We start from the raw sequence: 10,847 nt of genomic DNA on the forward strand, positions 1-10,847 counted from the left end.
AGCTTCTCATGAAACAGTAGTACACATATTGTTCTATGACATTGGTTAACAACCCCACAACATGTCAACCCTCTAACTTCTCAACTAAAGGTAAGTTTTTAAAAAAAATAACTGTGTGACCTAATTGAGAGTAATACTGAAGAAAAGCTGCTGTGTCAAAGGTTAGAAATGGTCTCAGTGAGAGCCCCTCAGCAGGAAGGGATGGATTAGTAAGGTTTCACTTTCATCTAAAAATGCTTCTAATATATCATATCTTGTTCACCATCTTATTGACTTCCTTCCCTTCAGTTTAAACTTCCTCGAGGATTTAGAACTTATTGAAAAGGAAAGTTTGGTCCTGGTCCCTACTCATTATCCATATTAGCTCTTCCAGGTCTGCAGCTCATTAACATTCGATGACTTCCTTGCTGATTTCCATTGATTTAGGATTACGTCCAACTGCACATATTTTTGATTACCTTATTTAGTTCTGTAAAAATGTTCTTCAAACTTATCTGAACCAAAAAATTCCTTTATTTAAATGTAAACAGCAATATAAAGCTGTAAAGGCAAGAAAAAGAAGTTTGAAAATAGTATGAAAAATTATAAGAATTGAGGAGTGGTAAAAAGAAACACAGACCTCTTAACAATAACAGTTGTATTATTGTAATAAGTTGTTATAATAATAACAACAGCTAACATATCAAGTGCTTACCATGCAAGAACTTTGTATATATTTTCTCATTTAACCCTTGGCAATAATTCTATTTGGTTGGTACTATGCTTTTTTCTTTTTATTTACTTTTTGTTCAGGTTTAACTAATGGTTGAAATGCACAAATTTAAAAAAATTTTACTTATTTTGTTGTTGTTGAGAGTATACACAGCAAAACATACACCAGTTCAACATTTTCTACATGTACAAATAGATCAGTGACATTGATTACATTCTTTGAGTTGTGCAACTATTTTCATTCACCTTTTTTGGGTTGTTCCTCCCTCCTTAACATAAACTTACTGCCCTCTAAGTTTCCTATCTAATTTTCAAGTTAAAATGCACTCATTTTTAATGTACAGCTCAATAAATGTTTACATACATCTGTATAACCAATACCCAGATGAAGGTAGAGAACGTTTCCACCACCCCAAAGGCTCTCTTGTGCCCCTTGCCTGTCAGTACTCTTCAATATCCAAAGATACCACTGTCTGACCTCTGTCACCATAGTTTCACTTGCTCGTCTACATATAAGTGGAATCACACATCATGTACCCTACTGTTTCTGACTTTTTTTTATCTCAACATGATGTCTGTGAGATTTATCCTTGGGTAGATACTATTAGCAACTCCTCTTTGAAAGATGTAGAATAAGGGCCAGAAAGGTCAAGTAACTTGCTCAAAGTTACACAACTGGACAAATTCAGGATTTGAATCCAAGTGATCTGGCTCCAAAACCAGCATTCCTAACCACTTAGCTAAGAATTAGTGCTAAACTTCATGCCACAGAGCAAGTTTCATGTCTTTATTTTATCCAGATCCCTAATTTGCTTCTGCATTGTCATCACTGAAGAAATAGTCTTGGGGAAGTTATCTGCTTAACTGTAAATGGTACTTTATTTAACTTCCCTCTTGATAGATTGGCTATTTTTAGCTCTGCAAAAGATTTGACTGTGCTGAAGGTTGAGGGGGTGACCAAATGGAAAATCCGAGACTTGGGAAAGTCATGTGGGATTATCCAGGGGAAGCTCAGGTCATGAGGCACATGCAGCAATGCCTTTCTAATGTTAGCAGAGAAGGGCTTGGAAGTTTTGCAAACATACGTGGATTTTCTGGATCTTGTGCTCTGACATTCAGAGCTTGTGTTTCTGTTTTTTTTTTTTTTTTTTTTTTTTTTAATGCTGTGTCAAACATGTGCCTGCCTCAGAGTACTCGTCACTATCCCTGTGGAGACAGGGAACATGTTGGCAAAGGAGAAAGTGGAGCATAAGCCAAACTGCCAACATATGGTTCAACTTAGAAGAGAATTGAATATCATACTGTGTACAAGATTGATATGATCAAAAAAAAATGTTTGGAAATAATTTCAAAATTATGGAAAAGTTGCAATAATAGTACAAAGAACTCCTATAACCTTTATCCAGATTCACCAGTTGTTACCATTTTGTAATATCGGCTTTAAATATCAAACCATGGTATTTTCGGTCGCCTCGTATGCATGCTAAAGCTAGACAATGAATAAGGAAGACGGAAGAAGAATTGATGCCTTTGAATTATGGTGTTAGTGAAGAATATTGAATATACCATGGACTGCCAGAAGAGCAAATCTATCTTGGAAGAATGCAGCCAGAATGCTCCTTAGAAGGGAGGATGGTGAGACTATATAGCCTACTTTCGACACGTTATCAGGAGGGACCAGTCCCTGAAGAATGGATGTCATGCTTGGTAAAGTAGAGGGTCAGCAAAAAAGAGGAAAGCCCTCAGCGAGATAGATTGACAAAATGGCTGCAAAAATGGCCTCAAACATAGCAACGATTGTGAAGATGGCATGGGATCAGGCAGTGTTTTGTTTTGTTGTACATGGGGTCGATATGAGTTGGAACTGACTCGATGGCACCTAACAACCACCACGGCAACAAAGAAACAGCAAGCCTGGAAATGTTGGAGGTCAAGAGGACAGGGGACCCATAGCTCAGATTTATGAACAGAGGAATATAAAGTAGGAATAGAAGTGATTGTCTAAGAAAATAGGTAATGTTTAAGATCTAGAGGGCATGATGTAGATGAAGAAAAGCTTCAGCAGCAGTAAGTAAACGGAAGGTGGAAAGGTAGGGTTGTCAGAGAAGGAATTTCAGAGTTCAAAGGTGCTAGATCATTTTTGATAGCTATACCCCAAATGCTGCCTTGGAGTCAGAAGACCTTGGGCTCTGGACCTGACCTTTTCTTTCTTTTTTTAACTAGCCATTTGATCTTGGTAGTTAGATCTGTCTGATTCTGAGTGTTTTGTGGAAAGGGCATGGTATTTTATAATTATACCACCCCAGTTTGAGACCCAGTTTTGTTGTTTAGAGGCTGTGCTATTTTGGTCAAGTCACCTAATCATTGTCCCTTGATTCTTCATTCATTAAAAGGAATAGTAAATATTCCTCTCCTAGGGTTGTTGTGAAAGAAGCCCTGGTAGCGCAGTGGTTAAGTGCTCAGCTGCTAACCAAAAGGTGAGCAGTTTGAACCCACCAGCCACTCCGCAGGAGAAAGATGTGGCAGTCAGCTTCCATAAAGATCATAGCCTTGGAAAACCTATGGGTCAGTTCTACCCTGTCCTACAGGGCGCTATAAGTTGGAATCGATTAGATGGCAACAAGTTTAGGGTTGTTGTGAGGATTAAATGATATAACTATTTACAATATTTGCAGTTGTTATATGAATGTTAGTTTATTATTATGAACAAGGTTTGGGGACAGTGTTGGAAGGGTAAATGAATAATTTCTTTTATAAGGATCAGCACAAAGCTAGTTCCTATGAGGCAGAGGTCAGAGATGTCGCAAATGTCCAACTTTTCCAAGCTGCTGTATACTCCATCATCTCTGACATCAGCTACTCCCTCTCCCCTCAGTACTCTCCCTCCCGTCTTTGGGTTCCCTGATTCGCTGCAATGTCTCACAGAACTCACGAACCAGTGTAAACGGAATGGCTCACGTGGTTGTGGAGGCTGGAAAGTCCCGAATTTGTAGGTCAAGCGTAGGCTTCTCTCTGGCCTTCAGTCTCTGCCCAAAGGCACGCAGCTTTCTTGCTCCAGGGACTGGGAAGCCTGCTGTGCCGTCTCTTGCTGGTCTCGGTTGCGAGTCTCTCCTTCCTTGGTGGTGGTGGGCTTTTCTCTTTCCCACCTCTGGGGTGGTTCATTTCAAGCCCAGTGGGATGGTAAAACTGACCAGTTCCCTTAGTGGGCCACGATTACCCTATTACACAGTCCCACCCAATTACCTGGGTGGGAGTCTCAAGACCATGGCTAGAAAGACCACACAAAAAGCAGTCCATTACACTGCAAAGGGTCAACAGCACATATCTGAAAGTTGCTGAGCATGACCACAGGACATGTGGCTCAAACAACCATTGTGCCTGGTGCTCAAAGTTTCGAGGAGGGTAGGATGCAACCCTAGGGTTCTGCTGTCTGTGATGAGAAGACGGAATTCTGTACACTGTATGGGATGAATGTAATGGAAGATACTATAACAATGATCTGAAATGGTTGGGAACCTTTAGGGATGATCTGAAATGATTGGGAACCTTTAGGGATGATCTGAAATGATTGGGAACCTTTAGGTTTATTAATGTTGTAAATTCTATCTTCCAAAAAAACATTTAATAGTAAGTTCTTTCTGCCCTTTGTAGCATTAAGTTGGAAAACCAGGTAAGAGAAAGTCCATAAATGTTAATAGAGAATGATATAAGTGACCCAGTAAATATAAGTATAGAATTAATGCATCTTTTTTCCTCTCTTAACTCTTTTTGCCAGAGTAGCACGTTTAGCAATATTATTAATCTCTAGCAAGTTATGGGAGCCCTGGTGGCACAGTGGTTAAGAGCTATGGCTGCTAACCAAAAGGTCAGCAGTTTGAATCCACCAGTCGCTCCTTGGAAACCCTATGGGGCAGTTTCACTCTGTCCTGTAGGGTCACTATGAGTTGGAATTGACTTGAGGGCAATGGGTTTTGTTTTTTTTTTTTTTTAAACCAAGTTATGGTAGGATTATCAAAGTACATTAGATTTGAGAAACTTGTCTCAGTTGCTACTTGATGCTTTATTCTAGCCACTTAGAAGGCTAAGGCTCAGGAAACCTATAGAATGTGTACTCAAATTTTTCGACTTGGCCTCTATGTCTAGTTCATTTTGTGATGTTCTTCTCTAGGTTTCTTATATCATCCTGCTTCTCATCCCAGATCCTGATCTGCTGCCTCTGATAATTAATACATGCTTTGACTTTTCTCTTGCCCATCTGGATTCTCGCCCTGTTGCCTGTTCTGACTTCTGGTAACTGCCTTTCCTTCCTCTGCCTGGACACCCTTCTGGTGACCTCTGTGACTACTCACAGGCCTGGGTGACTCTAGGTTCTTGTTACTCTGCCCTTTAATTCACTGATGAGGTTCATGCATGTCTTTAAAGTCTTTCATTTTATTAATTCTATATAATTCTTATTTTAAATAAAATTATTACAGTAAGTCTTAGAAATGAAAAGTATTATGTAGCTGGACACTGAAATTTGTATAGTATGGTTAATTAAAGAATAAATCGAAATACAAATTAAGAAAAAAGTCAAAGTTAAATATAGGTTTTTTGAATTCTCTTAATGGCTTAGGAATGGTTATGTAAGAGAGTATTTAATAGAGAATTCTTATCTTTTTTTATTTAGACACTAGTCTTTTATTTGACCTTGTTTATTTTTCTATGACAGTGTAGAAACTCCAGTTGTACTGAGTGGTATGTTGTGGTTACCATTGTTTGTTTCTGTTAGCTATATAAGGCTCATACAGATTTATAATAATGCCATATTTCAAAAGCCATGGTTTCCTTGCTTTATAATTAACTATTTGTGGTGACAAATAATATGCTCTGTTTGAAAGGGCGTATTTGTGTCATTTTCATAAAGCACCTTAACAGTTACCATGGCAATGAACATAGAAATATTCTTAAAATTTTGGAGTAAAAAGAAATGAACTATGAGTTTTGGTGTATAATAACTTAAAAATTAAAAAATGACTAGCATTTCCAGTTAAATCTCTTAGAACTTTTTTTTCCTGATAATAATATTATGGAGATGCTTTGGGTACATGAGATCAGTTATCACCTCACTGATTCAGAAGATGTTACACATCACACTGAGCAAGGATGGAGAATACATTTACTTTTATTATACATTAGCATCAGCCCCTAATATTTCTATCTGTTCATCCCTGTGAAGTATTCTGTAATTCCTGAGGCAGACTGTTGCCTTCATGCTGCTCAACTCCTTGCCACTGTAGAAGAGCTTGTACATCCTTCTGTAGGGCTGTTATTCATGCACGGTTTTCTGGAGGTATTATCCCAAAGATCCCTTCAGAAACTTTTGGTGTCATCTTGGTGAGTTAGGCCTTATTTTGAGACTCTGCAGTATGGATGTTGTGTACAGAAGTAAAAAAAATTTAAGAAAGATCAACTTGAAGTTTCTCCTTGAGTTCTAAGTTGTCCTTCCCTACATAAATAAAAAACGATAGCATAAAATCACCCTTACTGGCTCCTGTCTCTTGTTAGGTATCAGTCTTAGCTAAGGTTGTACCATTCTTTTGAGTCTTTGCATTTACAGCTAAGGTTTGGAAAATGTAGCTGGTAGGTAAAACTCAACCTCTGTTTTTATGTAATGGGCCTCATGTTGAAGTGATTCAAAGATCATTTATGGAAGGACTTTTCCATGGCAGGCACTGTGCTACGCAGAGGACATAAAATGGTGAATGAGACCAAGGATATCACAGTTCAGTAATAGAAACTGGGAGGTAAATGAACAATTGCAGTGTAGCGTGTTAAGCTTAGGAGTCCCTGGGTGGTGCAAACAGTTAAGCACTTGGCTACTAGCTGAAAGGTTGGTGGTTTGAACTTACCCAGAGGCACCTCAGAAGACAGGCCTGGTGATATGCTTCTGAAAGATCACATCCTTGAAAACCCTATGGAGCAATTCTACTGTATACACACGTGGTTGCTATGAGTCGGAATTGACTGGATGGCAGCTAACAACAAATGTTGAACTTTAGCAAGTTACTTGATCTTCACAAGCCTCAATTTTTCTCATCCGTGACATGAGAGTCTCATAAAGGTTGTTAGAATTAAATGTGATAGCAAATGTAAAGTGCTTAGCTTAGAGCTCAGAGCAAGTAGAAAAAGTACTGTAGCACACGAGAGTTGCACCTTGCCTTGTTTTGGAGGGGAGCTTGGGAAATGTCAGGAAGAGCTTTCCAGAGGAGATAGGACCAAGATGGAGGTTGAGTTCTGAATGATAAGAGGAAGAGATGGAAGTGAGATGGTTGCCTTTTGTTTCTTAATCTTCCATCTTTTACTGAGCCTTGAACTGCATTGCTAACATGTCAATACATTGTATATAATGCCCCCTGAGGATGAAAAGTAATCTTATACAGTTTTATTTTATATTAGATGTTATAGTTAATTTTCTTTCTTTCAGAATATCAAAGATGGTAGCCTTATTGACTCAATTAAAACAATCTGTGTGGGAGATCATATTGAATCCATAAATGGACAAAATATCGTTGGATGGCGTCATTATGATGTTGCTAAGAAGTTAAAGGAATTAAAAAGAGAGGAACTATTTACCTTGAAGTTAATAGAACCTAAGAAGGCATTTGGTGAGTATGTATGTGTGTGTCTCTCTCTCTCTGTGTGGAATGTTCCTGTCTCTGGCTTATCTTTCTGAGGGAAGTGTGTGTTGTGGTGCTACATGCCATTAGTATAGCTTCTTATCTAACATGTCTAACATGGAAAATGATGGACAGCACTTCTTATAAGGAAAAGAACTATTAAAGGAAGATAAAGAGAAAAAGACTTGCCTTATAGAAGACATTTTCAAAAAAAGACATTTGGAGTAAAGAAGTCCATTGTCTAGTGCTTTGAATTTGGTGTGCCTGTTCCACCCTCTAAAAACCCTGGTGGCATAGTAGTTAAGTGCTGTGGCTGCTGACCAAAAGGTCGACAGTTCAAATCCACCAGGCGCTCCTTGGAAACTCTATGGGGCGGTTCTACTCTGTCCTATAGGGTCGCTATGAGTTGAAATCGACTCAGCGGCAACAGGTTTGGTTTGGTTTTGATTCTACCCTCTAAGAACAACACATTGTATTTCACTCATTTTCCTGAGCAGTACGATTGTTGATTGAGCTCTTGACACCATAATAACTGTCTTTCATGGACCTCAACAACAAAAATTTTAGTTACACATGGAACTGGTATTTAAAATAGTTATCTATTTTAAAGACTTCCTTCACTGAATGTCCATTGGCATTTTAAATTCGGCAGCATGGGATGGTATGAAATTACTTCCGCTCTGGTGTGACATCTATACTTGCTTAGGTTTAACTATGGCAGCTGTATCCCAACTGTTGTTCAAACCACTAGGGCCATCCCCTCTACAGGAAAATGTGCCAGCCTCGCTCTCTCTACCCAGCACTATCTTAATGAGCACAAATGATGGCGTGGCCTAGTGCTCATCAGTGTTAAAATATCTTCAGCGGGATCATTCCAGGCCTGCTATTACTCATCCACAACCCCACCTACCCTATGTTCTCTCCTCTGCTCACAGAAATAAATATTCCTTATACAGTAAAACCTGCAAAAGCTGGAACCTGGGTAAGGCAGAAACCTGTCAGAGAAGGAAAACTCAAATATTTTCCACAAAAAAGAGAGATAGGAAAGTGGTAAGACTGCACTCTGTCAGAGGCGGAAAACTTGTAAGACCTGGAAGAACCAAGGCAGTCTCATTCAATTTCGTCTCTCACAGGTTTCACAGTAGTTTGTTTCTAATAGGCTTTCTCATGGCAGTTAATAAAAATGAAGGAAGAATGGAGTGGGTCTGGGGAAATCACAGTTTCCTTTCCCTTAGCAGGCAAGGAACAGACCCTCATCATATAGAATTGGAAATTTTTCTCTGCTTCCAAGTGATTCAGTGCAATTTAGTAGAAATACAGTGTAGGTTATATTACCTCCGGGAGACAGAGTTCCACAGATGTGAGAAAAGAATGCCTTATGTTAGTGTTGCTCCTGGAGGGACCACTCTATGACCCAGCACTATAGGCCCAAGGTTGTGAGAGATCTCACAGAAGAAGGCGGACAGAGCTCAGGATTCTGTCCAGCAGCTCCCTCTGAAATGGCTGAGTTTGGTAACCCAAGTCCCTGGGTATTGCAGAGTATAAACTGATAGTATAGGCTGTTTGAAATAAATACTCTTATTTTGTTTTGACTCTGTATTTCTAAGTCAAAACCATTCTGTTAGTGCAACTCAAGGAATATAATTTCTTTGCACATTTATCTCCACCACATAATTTATTTCCCAGAGTTGGTACTTTCCTGATTGTTCCCTGTGTCTCTGTAGAAAGTTGCTGGTACCCCTTGACTTGAATGTCAGGTTGATAATAGTCTTCGATGTTACAGAGGCCATTGTATTTAGCTGCTACTGTACCATGATTGGATCCCTGGCTGGTGCAGATGGTTAATGTACTCAGCTGCTAACTGAAAGGTTGGAGGTTCGAGTCCACCAGAGGTACCTCAGAAGAAGGCTTGGCGATCTACTTCCAAAAAAATCAGCCAGTGAAAACCTTATGGAGTACAGTTCTACTCTGACATACATGGAGTCACTATGAGTAGGGAATGATTCGATGGCAACTAGTTAGTATTAGCTAATTCTATGATTAGACTTTTTTTCTTTCAATATTGGAGGCACATATGTAGATGGTTGATGTAGTTCCTTGCCTTATGTATCTGGCTACTATTGAACCTGCTTTTTGTTGCCTTACATGAATTCCATGGGCATGTCGAGAAGGCACTGGGTTGGATTTTCTTAACTGGATATATTATTTTAGCATCCTAAATTCTGTTGGCGATGTGGGTTAGGAGGCTAGGAGACTGCTTTTGGACCAGTGATAAGCTTTATTTGCCAAGGTTTCTAGGGCAATTCAACCCAGGCTATTGGTCTATATACGTTTTCCACTCTGGGTTGATCCTTGACTCTAGGCCCTAGCCTGGGGATTTTTCTCTTAGAAGTAGGCCTTGGTGCTCTGCCCATCTTCCAGCCCTAATTTTGCTGTTAATCTTTTGCCCCGGGGATAAAGACAAAGCTAATTTGTCCCTCATACCCTAGCTTCATCCCTAGCTCTTTTTCAGGGAGGGAGTATGTATCAGAAGGTACTTGGGGAATCAGGCTTCCCCTAATTCTCTTGGTCCTAATCTTCTCTTTTGCCATGTTTCCTTCCTTCCTGTGTTTTCTAGCATTATCTTTGGCTTGGGGCCAAGAATTCGAATTTTGTAGTTAATGATTATTTGCCTGTCTGTCATCTTAGATTGTTATCAGGAGAAAGGGCCAGACTAAGTGAGGCAGAATTTTCCCCTCTCTGTATTCAGACCTTGACGGAAGCTAAATCATTTCCAGAATCTTACCAAAAGCTGCCAGGAATGGTCAGCACACACCAGTATTTTGACATCTTCCCTAAAGATTTAGCCTGGGGAGCATGTGAACTGTATTCCAAAATACAAGAGGGAGTAGTGTAAAATAACCGTTTTGCAACTGTATAACAAGGATCATGAGCACAAATTCTCAGCAGTGGGTAGGGGAACCCTTACTGCTTGCTCCCATTTCCTTATTTTAGGTCCATCATTAGCCACACCCAACTTCTAGGGGCCATTACGTGTGTCAGGATTCTTGATTGAGAGCAACAGAATGAACATTGGCTAATGTCTTAGTCATCTAGTGCTGTTCCCACAGAAATACCAGGAGTGGATGGTTTTAACAAAGAGAAATTTATTTCCTTACAGTAAAGTAGGCTAAAAGTCCAAATTCAGGGCATCAGCTCCAGGGGAAGGCTTTCTCTTTTTGTCGGCCTTCTCACCAGTGTTCCCCCAGACTAGGGAGCTTCTCCACGCAGGGACCTCAGGTCCAAAGGACACGCTCCGCTCCTGGCACTGCTATTCCTGGTGGTATGAGGTCCCCAACTCTCTTCTTGCTTCCCTTTTATCTGTTGAGAGATAAAAGGTAGTGCAGGCCACACCCCAGGGAAACTCCCTTTACATTGGATCAGGGATGTGACCTGGGTAAAGATGGTATTACAATCCCACCCTAATCCTCTTTAACA

General features: G+C 39.8%; 1 protein-coding gene across 2 annotated transcripts in view; it reads left to right on the plus strand.

The window, feature by feature from the left end:
- Window positions 1-10,847, plus strand: part of GIPC2 (GIPC PDZ domain containing family member 2) — a 93,725-nt gene that overhangs the window by 45,564 nt on the left and 37,314 nt on the right. For both annotated transcript variants that reach the window (XM_004369086.3, XM_023731359.1), the window contains exon 3: window positions 7,178-7,358. In XM_004369086.3, the coding sequence (XP_004369143.1) occupies window positions 7,178-7,358 (181 nt within the window). The remainder of the gene's footprint in view (window positions 1-7,177; window positions 7,359-10,847) is intronic.

The sequence above is a fragment of the Trichechus manatus genome, unplaced genomic scaffold (assembly GCF_000243295.1).
Source record: "Trichechus manatus latirostris isolate Lorelei unplaced genomic scaffold, TriManLat1.0 scaffold00003, whole genome shotgun sequence".
Classification (NCBI taxonomy): domain Eukaryota; kingdom Metazoa; phylum Chordata; class Mammalia; order Sirenia; family Trichechidae; genus Trichechus; species Trichechus manatus.